The 14,325-nt window shown below is 38.0% G+C and overlaps 1 protein-coding gene across 8 annotated transcripts in view; it reads right to left on the bottom strand.

Moving 5' to 3' along the window:
• The window catches only part of CDC42BPB (CDC42 binding protein kinase beta), a 136,415-nt gene that overhangs the window by 44,221 nt on the left and 77,869 nt on the right, over positions 1-14,325 (bottom strand). For all 8 annotated transcript variants that reach the window (XR_005225619.2, XR_005225618.2, XM_043547803.1 and 5 more), the window contains exons 8-13: positions 12,205-12,453; positions 11,127-11,206; positions 6,561-6,712; positions 6,372-6,464; positions 4,792-4,907; positions 1,940-2,182 (exon numbers count right to left, since the gene is read on the bottom strand). Coding sequence is in view for 6 of the 8 variants with exons in the window: in XM_043547803.1 (XP_043403738.1) it covers positions 1,940-2,182; positions 4,792-4,907; positions 6,372-6,464; positions 6,561-6,712; positions 11,127-11,206; positions 12,205-12,453 (933 nt within the window). In the remaining 2 variants the exon portion in view is untranslated. The remainder of the gene's footprint in view (positions 1-1,939; positions 2,183-4,791; positions 4,908-6,371; positions 6,465-6,560; positions 6,713-11,126; positions 11,207-12,204; positions 12,454-14,325) is intronic.

A 14,325-nucleotide genomic window follows, 5' to 3' on the forward strand; every position in this document is an offset into this window, starting at 1 on the left:
GCTTCCCTTAAAATGCTCACCTTTTATGCCAGTTAATTTGAAAGTAAAGTATTTGACTATTCTGTCTCATAAAATTGTGTAGTATAAAGTGATTATGCTATTTCTATGAATTATTTCTCTCTTATGAAGATATGGTCACTTTGAAATAACAGTAGAAGAGGGATTAGGAGGCGGAGGAAGGGGCAATGACTTTACAGCCTAGTTAAGGAAGAGCACTTGATGTGTTAAGGTGCCATGGAAGAGACTTGTTAGAGAGTGGATAAATGGGCAATCAACCATGGCAAAGGTGGTGGAGAGACAACTCTAAGTTACAAGCGCAGATAAGTCTATTACAGGAGCGGGTGGGTGAGGTTCTGTGGCCTGCAATGTGCAGGTCATCAGACTAAATGATCATGACGGTCTTTTCTGGCCTTAAAGTCTATAAGTAGGGGGCAGAGTTGTAAATAGCCTAAAATGTAGGATAAGCTTTAATTTGAAGAGAGCTAATAGAGACATTTTAAAAGGGATGTCACGTTCAAAATCATGGTGACTATTTTAGCTGCTGCACTTTGAATGGACTTGAGGGTCAGGAAACCGGAGTGGAAGTGTTTTGCAAGCACCTATATAGGACATTATGAGGGCCTGGATGGAAATGTTGTAAAGGAAAAAGCATCAACATTTGGACACAGCCAAGATGTTTGGGGGAAGACAGAGGGTGGGGTAAAAGAGGATAACAATGACCTTCGACTTATCACCACCCAATCTTTTGCTCACGACTGAAATGTTTTCATAGAATCATAGAATATTAGGGTTGGAAGGGACCTCAGGAGGTCATCTAGTCCAACCCCCTACTCAAAGCAGGACCAATCCCCAATTTTTGCCCCCCAACACCTAAATGGCCCCCTCAAGGATTGAACTTTGGTTTAGCAGGCCAAAGCTCAAACCACTGAGCTATCCCTCTCCCCCCAAGCCCAATTGGCCCACAATGCTCCAGCCTTCATAGCTCAACCTTTTAAATTTTCAAACAAGCACCTCTGTTTGGGAGGAGCTCCCCGTGAACATCCACAAAGCTATCTCATTATCCTTCCTTGAAATCCCTCCTTAAAACTCCTTTGTCATGATGCGCTTAAAAAAAACAACAACCCCCCCCCAAAAACAAACAAAAAACCCCAGAGGCACTGATATTGTCCAGCATTCTGATCAGCACTGCCCCATTGTTTCCTTATACTTCCCTTTGCGTCTGTATTTACCTGTTGTCTCTTATCTTATACTGTAAGCTCTTTGGTGCAGGGACTGTCTTTTTGTTTTGTGTTTGAACAGCACCCAGCACAACAGGATTTTGCTCCACAATTAGTGTTCCCAGGCCATATGGGAATACTAATAATAAAATGATGGTGGTTGTGTAGTGAACTTAAAAATGAACTGATCTTTTTAGCTACAGTTGTTACAAACACCTACTAAAATAGATAATTGAAAATTATGAGGAAACTATGACTTCCAATTTGCTTACTTCCTGAATTTGAGAGCACTTTGCTTAGTCTGTTTTACTGTTTCCCCTCTCTTTCATACAGCCATGGAAAAGAAACACATTTAAAAGAGGAAATTGGCAAGGGTACTCAGAATAAACTGCTTTGACCTTTGGAATTTACTAGATTTCAAGCTGACTGCATCTCTTGACATTTTTAAAGAGAAGATGAGCATACAGCAAGAATATATTTTCACTGGATTACAAGCAATTCAAATACATGAGAAAAAACACAGAATTATTTCCTTCACAAATTACTAAATATTTAAGATGTACTCTGTAAATGAAATAAAATGAGCTAGAGATGTCAGACCAATTTACAGACCCAATGTAAATTATGGTTACACTGGGTTTTTTTTACTTTTATTAAGTATGACTTAAGGGAAGTGTAAGAGCAGCTGAAACATGTTAGCCTTAAATATTCTGCCAAGTTACCTCTTTTCTGCCTCTCTCAGATTTACGAATTTCCTGTCTCATAGAATCAATTTTCTGCACGATCACTTCCATCTCTTCCTCTTTGTCACGAAGCTGTCGAGAGAACTTCTGTTTCTGAGAGCGCAAATCTACCATTCTCTCATTGAGCTCTGAAAACTCCTGCATAGCTAGCTTTCTTTGCTGATGGGCATCCTTCAGTTCTTTGGACTGTGCCTTTAATCTTTCTGAAGCTTCCACAAGTTGCTGGTAAAATTTAAAAAAGACATTAAAAATCCACCTCTCCTCTCCAAGGAAAAAGCACACTGAGTAAGACAAAGTCTTTAAATTAAAGTTAACCATTATATGTACTTTTCTAATTTACAAAAATCCTGTCTCACGCAGAGTTTAAATATTGTGCTACTTCTAATTTGGCATTCCTCTTTGTGTAGCTGTGTTATTCCACGTCTCTCATGATTTGTACACACAAATTAGTCACTTCCTTTCATGCAACTGCTGATATTCCATCTCCATAATAGTCTCTGGCTGAAGAGAAGGCACAAAATGTACCCCCAGCCCAAGGCAGTTCTCATCTTAGTGCCATGTGCTTGCATTATAGCACCACGCTTAAAAAAAAAACACCCCATAAATTCCAGCATATACAATGCCATCAAGATGAAGAGTCAAACTCTCAAACTATGGGTGCAAGCATTAAAAGCTCAGCAAAACGTGTGAAATTCTTTAAGAAAATCTTATGCAAGATTCCACAGACAAAATTATGAAGAAGATTCAATACTTTGGTGGAGAGCATTGTAAAAACCACACTTCCTTTGTGGGAAGAACCTAACCTAGACAGCTTACAATACAAAACAGTGTATACTCCATAATACTTGGTAATGAACATACATGAGAAATGATAGAACTGTACACCAGCAGTTAGGAAAAAACACATTTGTAACTTGACTAGTTCCAGCTTCAAATTTTTGCCATGATTACTGAAATTAAGATATTCAATGACCTGCAAAAGAGGTGTTCAAGTCAAGAGGAGCAGAACTGGCTAACTCTCTACTGACATCATTTGGTTTATAAGCTTTAGTAGTGGTTCAGAGAGACAGGGAGGAAGAGAATTTAAAAGAACTGCCTCCTATGGTGCAAAAAGTTTCTTCCAAAATAAAAACTTGAGGAATTGTGGTCAGTGGGTTGCTTTCACTAAACTGAAATGCCAGCTGAAAAATATGGCTACTCAAACTTTCCAAACCCAATGCCTAGGGCCCTACCAAATTCGCGGCCATGAAAAACACGTCATGAACCATGAAATCTGGTCTCCCACCATGAAATCTGGTTGTGTGCGCGCTTTTACCCTATACTATACAGATTTCACGGGGGAGACCAGCGTTTCTCAAATTGGGAGTCCTGACCCAAAAGGGAATTGCATGGGGGGGGTGTCACAAGGTTATTGGGAGAGGTGTCAAGGTATTGCCACCCTTACATCTGTGCTGCCTTCAGATCTGGGCGGCCGGAGAACAGCGGCTGTTGGCCAGGTGCCCAGCTCTGGAGGCAGCACCCCACCAGCAGCAGGGCAGAAGGAAGGGTGGCAATACCATACCATGCCATCCTTCCTACTGCAGTGCTGCCAATGGCATCTCTGCCTTCAGAGCTGGGCTCCTGGCCAGCAGCCACCACTCTCCAGCTGCCCAGCTCTGAAGGCAGTGCCGCTGCCAGCAGCAGTCCAGAATTAAGGGTAGCAGTACTGCAATGCCCCCTACAGTAACCTTGCAACACCCCCTCCACACACACACAATATTCCTTTTGGGGTCAGGACCCCTACAATTACAACACTGAAATTGCAGAGTTAAATAGCTGAAATCATGAAATTTACAATTTTAAAAATCCTATGACCGTGAAATTGACCAGAATGGACCGTGAATTTGGTAGGGCCCTACCAATGCCCAACACTAACCATTTGAAAGCATATCAATGAAAATACAGAGTAACACTTTAAAAACACATCATGTATAATTAGTTACCTTGAAATAATTAAACTACTCTGGTGAAATAATAAGAAGAGTCTAAGTGCAACATTGTAAGATAATATACTCTACTTTATTTTAAAAAGAACAGCATGAAAGGGTTGAATTATGCGTATAATATATGTAGTATTGCACACTAAAGCAGGACAACAATCTTAAAAAAAATTCCTTTAGATGCTATAGCCGTGGCATATTGTTCCTTTATCAAAAAAAGTTACATTTTAATTTACTGCAAACAGTGGCAGTGGGCTTAGTGAGGAAAAGTTATCCAGCTAAACTTACTGAATTAAATATTTGTATAAAATACGTTTCAGTAAGTCTGGAATTTATTATTAGCCATAGATTTACAATTTGAAAACTTCAGTGGATATTCCAACATCTTGAGAGTAAAAAAACAGCCAAAATGATTCTGCTTTAGAAAGCAATTTTTTTTTTTTTTTAACAGTTAGAAAACTAACCTCCACACTCCTGGATACATCAAGTCTTTATAAATTATACTTGGATTGGCCAAGACAAACTAGGCTGTTTTCCCTGACTATCTGGCTTTTCAGCTTTCCACTATTTCATGAGAAGTATCATGAACATACTAACAAAAGGAAGAACAGACGAATGCCTTAAATACTAATAAGAAAGCATGTTTTTTTAAACTACTTGAATACCTACCAACATGCGATGTAGAACACATGTCTCCTCGGACAGCTATTTCTCATCTTGCCACTCTATTACTCATTAAATGAATGGGTGGAAAAGCATTGTTTCAAACATTAAGGGAATACTGCCAGTTGGACAAATCTATCCTTGAGCTACCTGACATGAGTGTTAAGGGTATGCACTTTGGACCATTACCTTATGAAGGTCCTCCTTCTCTTGCCTTATTGTTCTGTACTGCTTTTCAAGTCCTTTTAGCCTGTGTGTGTAGTCTTCATTTTCTTGGTGAAGCTGTCGTTCTATCCTATTTAAATCTGTACAGAAATTCAAACTAAGTATACTTGGCTCCCAGATTTACACCAATTACACCATAAGCAGCAATGTTACATGAACAAACCACTAACTTTTGCTAGGAACTTGTTAGAGAGTTTAAATATTTCTTATTCTCCATCTCCCCACTCAGGAGAGCCTTCTAGCCAACTTCTGTTTACCGAGGTTTCACCCTCTTTTTTACTTTTACTCTTCTGTCTCTACCAAGAGCCCTGATGTCATGGAGACAGACATTTCTCCAGATTAAAAAAAGTTTGAACAGTGGTTTTTGGGGGTCAATTAATGCTATCCTGCAAAATACAGGAATGGGTTTTTAAGCAGGGCACTATACTCAAATTAGGATAGATTTTAGGATGGCTAAATCTAGAGAAAGACTGTTAAGGAAATGACCATTGCTACTGAAGTAATAAATGTTGTAGGAAGGAAGGAAGATTAGTCATGGCTAGGATGAGGACTTCCCCATGAATGAGAGTGGGGTGAAACCAATGAGTCAAGATGACGACAGAAATTGGAGGCCAGAAAATTGCGTGCTACATCAACATGGATGTTCACATCTTCAGTGAGGAGGATGTCTGAAGAGGAAAAAATTTGATTTGAGCTAAGAAATCTGGAAGGAAGGCAGAGAGGAGGCTTTTATGAAGTGGAAGATGACAAGATTGAGGGCTGTGGAAATTTGAGAGTGATTGCTCAAACAAACCTACATCTCTGCTCTTCCTTTCTTTATAGTAATAGCAACTGACAGTCTCTCTTTAGTAAAGCTTCATTAAGACTAAGTCTGAAAGTTTAGCTAGCACTAATTCAAAAGTAGCTCTCATTCCCTTTTTTAAAAGTCTTCTAAAACTGATCTCATGTTTTCTGGGAGATGTTTACATGGATGAACAAAATAGGGTGGTCAAACAGCATAGTTTCAAATAACTGATTTGGATCCAACAGTTGTCTCTCTCTCTCAGGTAAGACTTGAGTAGTTGCCTTTTTCAACTTGTCAGTTTTAGACACTGCTAGATGAAGATTGAGTGGGCTTCAAAACAACCATACAATTTCTTTTTAATTTTCCCCTTAAATGTACCTAAGACCAGAAAAATGCCCCTTCTTCCCATGAGAAAAAAGCAAGATTAAAAGTACAAGATCACATTCAGAACATATCAAACTGGACCTATCTATCCCATTCCTTCTACTCTTGGCTCCCAGTGGAATATATGCTATCGGGCTCAGCACGGACGTTGAGGGGAAAGATAAGAGTTTATTTGTAAATACTGAAATCCTGCTTAATATAAACATTCCAGTAGGTATCCTTTCCTTTTATTAGCATTCATCAGTAACTATTTGTACTGAATTAAATTTAAATTGATAAAGTCAAGCATTACTGCTACTGAGATATTAATATTAGAATTAAGTTATTACTTGAAGCATACCAGTCAGAATATCTGCCAGTCATACCAGACACTTACCTGCTATTTTTTTGTTCAAACGTTCAATTTCTTCAGTTAGCTTCTTGATTTCTTTGTTAGGATCTGGACCCAGCACGGGCAGCACAGGAGATTCTTAAGTTGAATAAGAAAAAATATCAGTCAAACTAAGAGCATTCTGCTGCTTTTCATCATCTGAATTGCAAATCCTAGTAAATGTCCACAACTAACCTTGCAGTTTTCTGTACAAATCCAGTTTTTCTTCCTCCAGTTTTCGTATTCTCCTTTCATAAGCTTCTTCTTTGTCGTGTTGCACATCCATCTCTTTGGTTACAGCACCAGACTGCATTACACTCCTTAAAGAGCCTCTATCAGAAAATAAGCTGCAACCAAAACATGAGTTAGAAAATACATCACTGAATATCTTACAACAATATTTACAACAAAAAGCAGATAAACAATAGTATCATTCTTCATACAAAGATGAATTCATCTTATCCTATTTTACATTTGCATTCCAACGCTACTCTGAACTGGAGCAGACTCTCTTCCTGATATATCCACAATTCAGAGCTCTAAGTACATACCACATTCTCCAGCATGGCACAAAATCTTGAGGTCAACTCCATTCTTCAAAATGTTCCAGTTTCATGTTGGAATTCAACAGTTACACCTAAATTTCTGAGCACAACACTTAATGTAGTGTTACTGTATATACTGCTGCCAAGATTTTGCAATTTCTCTCATGCTTTTCTATTCCATGCAGAAAAACAGTGCCTTCACCATTGCCTTCCATCTTTGCCAGTCTCCTGCTGCAGTCAGCTTCTTCCTATGCCATTTTGATAGTTTTCAATTCTGTTTCTATTACGCATTTCCACACTATCCTTGGTCTACCTTGTCACCTCTTGTTCTAGACATTCAAGTCCAATACTCGTCTTATGTTACTCAGGTCATTCCTACATATAGGTACTAGCCATCTCCATTTTCATTCTGTAATTTCCTGTCCTATTGGCTTCTGTTTCATCCTCCTCCAGAGTTCATTTGTGATTTTTTTCCCTCAGCCATCTGATATTGAGATTTTGTCTAAGGCAGCTGTTTATGAAAACTCTGAAGGATAGGAAGGTTTTAAGTTTCCAAGTTTCATATACTAAGACTAGCTTTACAATGGCTTTAAATATGCAAAGTTTAGTTTGGAGGGCAAGATTTCTGTTTCTCCAGATCGGCTTCAAAGTTACAAAAGGTACGTTATCCGGCTTTTGCTATTCTAGCTTTAATGTCTTGGTCTGTTCCACCCGTAGTACTTACAATGCTGCCAAGACACGTGAAGTATCAGACCTCTTCTATGTTTATACCAGACAGTGTTATTGGCGTTTCTTGTTGTGTGTTGACTCCAATAGTTTTAGGTTTTCTCAATGTTGATTTTCAACCCTACTAATTCTGCATATGCCTGGAGATCATTTGTTTTGGCTGGTATATCTCTATGCGTAAGGGATAGTGAGTTGATGTTATCTGCAAAGTCAAGGTCCTCATAACTTGTGAGTGAAAGGCTACTATACATCTCTTGCTTGCTCTGTGATCTCGTTACCCAGTAATGATGCACGTAGTGGCCAGGAATGGCTTAATCACTTCACTATTATGTATTATTTGGCATGCCATACTTCCATAGAAGCTTTGAATGATGTTCACAAATTTCTGAGGGATTCTATAGTGGTGTAACAACTTCCATTAAACTGTTTTATCTACTATATCAAAGGCTGTTTGGAAATCTAAAAAATTCATATAAAGTGGTGACTGCCATTCGATCAACAGATCTGAAGATATGCAGGATTACTATTTGATCTATACATGATTTCTCCTGTCTGTTCTTTTTGTAACCTAGAACTATCACTTTTATTATTATTATAGACAAAAAGAAAGTAAAAATGTTACTTGGGATAGACATCAATCAAATACCCCTCCAATTTTTACAAGATCTCTTTTCTTTGGCAGCTTCACCATATGACTCTCTTCCCACTCAGTTGGTACTTTTTCTTCTTCCCATATCTTTTGTAAGAGTCCTACCAAAATGTCTAGTGTGTTCTTCAAGTCTGCCTTAAGAACCTCCATTAATGTTATCTGGACCTGGTGCCTTTCTACTTTTTAAACTGACTGACTGCCCTTTCTATTTTACTCTGGTGATAGGTCCTAGGTTGACATCCAGATCTTCTCCTCTCTCTGTATCTGGAGGATTGGCCACTGTTTCACCATTCAGAAGTTGACTAACATACTGCCTCCGTATATTTAATTGTTCTGATTTTTATTTTATTTTATTTTTTGTTAACTTGCCCTCATTGTCTTGATCTCATTGATTGGTATTTGTTTTTCTGACAACCGTCTAATGAGTTGTACTGTGTCTTCACGTCATTTTGTGCTGCAACAGTCTGTGCATCTATTTTGTCTATGAAGTCTTGCTTGTCTTTCCTAACATTCTTTTTGGCCACATTGTTCTTTACAATATATTCCTCCTAGAGTCACTCTGTCTGTGTTCTTGCTTGATTTAATTTCAGTTCAACTGTGTGGGTCTCTTCTATTTTCTGCTAGGTGTTCACAGATAACCATTAGTTGTGATGTTTCTTGCTGACTCCCAGCACTTCTTCACAAGTTTTAGTGAAATTTTCCTTTACTCATTTCCATTTACCTTCTAGTATTCCATTATCTCAATCTTCAAGCACCTAGTACCTATTTGCTAGCACAATTCTAAACTCTTGTTTTGTCGTCATCTGTTTTAGTTTGGTGATGTTGTAACATAGGCATCTCTGCTGTTCAGGTCTCTTCTTTGTTTTTGTTTTACTCCTCAATATTGCTACCACTAGGGCATGGTCTGTTCCCACATCTGCCCCATTCCTGCTACAAACATCTTCTAAAGTTCTTCTCCATTTTCTATTGCATTGTAATGTGATCGATTTAGTTCCTTGTTCTGTGACCTGGTGACCTCCATTTTATCTTATGAACAGTGCAGTGAGAGAAGATCGTTCCTCCAGTAACCAGGTTGTTCATGCCAAAAAATCAGCAAACATTTCACCATTTTTATTTGTTTCACTGAGGCCTTGTTTCCCCATAACTACCTCCCTTCCAGGGTAGTTGCTCCCAGATTAGCATTCATATCTCCAGTTAATAGGAGGGCATAACTTTTCGGGACCTCGTCTATTAAGTTGTGTAGATGCTCACAGAAGTTTTCTTTTCCCCTTTGGCTAGCTTGATTTGCTGGAATATAACATTCAATAATGGACACTTTCTGGAACTTTGATGTAAACTGTGCTGTTATAATCCTTTCTGAAACTTGTACCCAATCTGTCAGACCCAGGCCATCTTGGTGTACATCATTGGCACTCGACAGCCCAAAATATAGTAGGATGACGAACTGAAAGTTCTTTGTCCTGGTGTTACCCATCTCATTCCTCTTAGGCCTAGTACAGATATAAATTAGATATACATTTCTTTTGTTACTTGGGCCATTTTACCAGGCTCAATATTGTCCATCCATTCCATGTACAATTTTGGTGAGGGATTTAGAAGAAAGCAAATTTATCAGTGGAGTACTTTCCTTTGGGGTTTGGCCACTTTGCATCATCATCTCTCTTCTAAGGTCTGTTTGAACTGGGTTGAGTTGGATAGACTTTGTTGAACTGATCAGTAAGTATAGGTTTTCATAACGACTTTTTTTTTTTTTTTTTTTTTTTAATAGAAGCAGATCATTAGTTCACTCCCAACCTTTTACCAGGAGGGCTGGTGAACTGCCTTTAGTCAGGCTCCTTCTCCAGGTTACGCAATAGATACCCTTATTTGACTTGGCTGTCGAGTGAAGAATAAAATTTCGAAAAAACACCAAGGCACCTCGGAGCCTAATTCCAATTTGCTCTAAATGGGACTGAGGAATCTAAGTGACTGAAGTGCTTTTGAAAATCTTGGCTCATCATATTCTTAGAATGAGGAAACTCTCAGTCATTGCTAAAAGGTAAACTATCTGAATAGTTACTTGTTTACTGCTGCGCAGCCACACTTTCCTAAGTTGGTATTAGGAAAGATGGCCTATTCATAACTGTGCACCAAATACCTACGCAAGAACAAACAAACAATCAAAATAGATGTTGGCAGGATTTGGATACCTTCCGCACATAAAAATTGCTGCTTTGATTCCATTAATAAAAATCAGGTGCACTGCAATTTTGATATTGCTACAGCTTCTCTTTGAAATTAGACATTTTTAAAAGAGCTATCACAAGCCAAAAACACTGCTGAAAATATGTTTTCTAGGTCTAACTGAAAACTAAAAAATTTTACCAAACAAAATTTAATCCACTGTCTCAAATGTAGGGGAAGTTACATCCCAAAGAGGGACTTTTTAAAGAGAAGTTCAATAGTGATTATATCAACTGTAACTACTTCATGTGATGGTACAATAAAAAAATCCAAAATACCAACATTTCTTTTGGTCCCCCAGAAAGCAACGTTTATATTCTGTTGCTCCCAGAATTACTGCTGCAGCAGGTAAACACTATTCCAACATCTAACACCACAGCAACCATACAAATACCACAAAAAAAAGCCACAAGCATTGTAAGCTCTATTTCAAATATATGAAGAAAGATTAAATATAAATAAAAAACACCTTTAATTCTTGTACAGTCAAAGCAAAAATTTTCATGTACAGTAAAAAAAAATTTTTATCTACACACATTCTTCAGTGTGCTTGTGCAGGTAAACCTTCTAGCCTTACTTGAGCGATACATGTAAGAAGCAACTGTTTCTTTTGCCTACCTGTCAGTTGTATATGTAAACCCGACAAAAGGTAAATGTAATCCAGAAAAGCCAGTATGAGATCCTGGTGGCACGATTTCCTGCATAAAAAGAACATGAGTGAAAACCAAACAATGTTTAAAAATCTTAAATGCTTTTTTGTGCCTTAATGCTCAGGAGGTCAGACTAGATTATCATAATGGTCCCTCCTAGCCTTAGAATCTATGAGTGTGGTATCAGAAGTGAACTTTTCTTAGAATGTATCAGCACACAATATGTAGTTATTCGTTGAGTACAACAATTTCCCACAGTTCCAAAATCCCTTATCCCAAATATGGTCATTCACAATGCATCATACACATTGAAAACCCTCTTCTTATTCACACTCCATTTAAAGGACAATTCTGTATGACAAATCGAAAACGCAATACATTCATAATAAGTTTTGGTTTTGCTTTTAAAAGACATTAAAAGTGAAAAGCGATTGGCCACCAAAATGAATGGTGTTAATATTCTAGCTCTTGTGCCGGACAACCCATCAAAATCAAACCCAGTGCTCCTGTGTGTTATGACTGCATACTTGCATGAGATAAGCTCATGTGAACACGGCATACCCTCCCTCTGCTCTTCTTGCAAATTCATTCTTGTAAGCTATTAGGAGACTGAAATGGGGAAAAAATTCTATTCTCAAGTATTCAAAAAGCAGAAATCTTGTTAACTACAACCCAAAGCTGGCTCAAGAGGCAGAGATGAGTGAAACATGATCTCATGTGAACTGGATACTTGTGATCATCAACTCAGAGCTTTAGGTGTGGCTCTGATGAGCAGCATATCATCTTACTCAGTGTTACATAACATTGCAATGCATATGCACAAGTGGGTGGACTTAAAAGTTGCAGGAGAAATGTAACTCAATTTCATGGCTTTTGTGGGTTAAAAAGCTTAACTTTGTTGCATTAGCATAGTTTATCAACTGTTATGCTTTAGATATTTTTATTAGAACAAAGTAGAAACAAGTTGCTCACATCTGAACTAGTAGTTTTTACTGTTACTATACATACAGAAAGGCCATAATTTAATGTTTAAATGAAAGACTCACAGGATTCCTCAATACATCATCATCTACATCAAAGTTTGATGTGTCAGAAGGACTGCTAACATCTGGAATATAAGGTGCTTCTAGGTTTCGAATATTATCCCAATTAAGTCCTTTAAAAAATGCATGCGACTTGAAATCCTCTATTCCATTCTGTCCTAGTCGACATTCCCTACTACAGATAAGTCGTTGAATAAGGTCTTTTGCTTCTTCAGAAACATCTGTCACATGGGATGGAAACTGAAATCGTTCCTAGAAAAACAAAATAAACCTCATTTGAGAATTTTATACTGGAAAATTCCTGTAAAAAGGAAAAATACAATTTTTACAAGCTTTTTGGTAAAAAAGTTAAGTTCTAGACTATAGATATGACACTGGAAAGTAATAGTTATAGCTACCATTTTCAAGTCTATTATGAGCAACAGAAGTCTCATCATGATGAACCACAGAATCAAAGAAATGTAGGACTGGAAGGGACCTCAAGACCATCAAATCCAGCCCCCTGCACTGAGGCAGGACCAAGTATACCTATAACGTCCCCACCAGGTGTTTGTCTAACCTGTTCTTAAAAACCTCCGATGATGGGGATTCCACAACCTCTCTTGGAAACCTATTCCAGTGATTAACTATCCTTATAGTTAGAAAGTTTCTCCTAATAGCTAACCTAAATCTCCCTTGCTGTAGATTAAGACAATTACTTCTTGTCCTACCTTCACAGGAGTTACTGTGCTCTTTATAACAACCCTTGACATATTTGAAGGCCTATCAGATCCCTCCTCAATCTTTTTTCAAGACTAAACATGCTCAGTTTTTTAAACCTTTCCTCACAGGTCAGACTTGCTAAACCTTTTATCATTTTTGTTGCTCTACTCTGACAATTTGTCCACATATTTCTTAAAGCGTGGTGTCCAAAACTGAACACAGTATACCAGCTGAGACCTCCCCAGTAGAGTGGGACAATTACCTCTTGTGTCTGATGTATGTTCATACACCCCGGAATAATATTAGCCTTGTTTGCAACTGTGTTACACTGTTGGTTTATACTTAATTTGTGATTTACTATAACCCCCCAGATCCTTTTCAGCAGTACTGTAACCTACCCAGTTATTCCCCATTTTGTACTTGTGCATTTGATTTTTCTTTCCTAAGTGTAGCACTTAGCACTTGTCTTTACTGAATTTCATCTTTTTGATTTCAGACCAATTCTCCAATATGTCCAGGTCATTTTGAATTCCAATCCTGCCCTCCAAAGTGCTTGCACCCCGTCCCAGTTTGGTGTCATCCACAAACTTTATAAGCATATTCTTCACTTCATTAGCCAAGTCATTAATGAAAATATTGAATACTGGACCCAAGACAGACCCCTGCAGGACCCCTACATAAGTCCTCCCAGTTTGATAGCAAACCATAGATAACTACTCTGAGTACAGTCTTTCAAACAGTTGTGCACGCAACCTTATAGTAACCTCTATACCACATTTTCCTAGTTTGCTGATATTATAGTCTATGATTCTAATCCCTTATTAATATGAAGATATATCACATCTATAGCTTTCCCCCAACCCACGAGGACAGTAACCCAGTCAAAGAAGGAAATTAGATTGGTATGGCATGATTTGTTCTCAACAAATTCATGTTGGCTATTATTTATTACGTTATCGTCCTCTAGGTGCTTACAAATTGGGTTTTTAACAATTTTTCCTGTACCTTCCAGATATCAAAGTTAGGTTGACTGGTTTATGATTCCCCAGGTCCTCTTTGTTACTGTGTTTAAAAATTGGTATTATATTTGTCCTTCTCCAATCATCTGAAACCTCTCCTATCCTCCATGAATTCTCAAGGACTGTTGTTAATGATTGCTTCAGCTATTTCCTTAAGTACTCAAGGATGCATTTCATCAGGCCCTGCTGACTTGAAAAATCTAATTTATCTAAATAGTCATTAACCTGTTCTTTCCTTATTCCAGTTTATGTTCCTTCCTCCTTGTTGTTAATATTAATTGTGATAAGCATCTGGTCACTTTTAACCTTTTTAGTCAAGCCTGAAGCAAAACCTCAGCCCTTCTTGGTGTCAACCACTATTAGCATTCCTTCCCTGCAAAGTAAAGGACCTACACTTTCCTCC

This window comes from Chelonia mydas, chromosome 6 (assembly GCF_015237465.2).
Source record: "Chelonia mydas isolate rCheMyd1 chromosome 6, rCheMyd1.pri.v2, whole genome shotgun sequence".
Classification (NCBI taxonomy): domain Eukaryota; kingdom Metazoa; phylum Chordata; order Testudines; family Cheloniidae; genus Chelonia; species Chelonia mydas.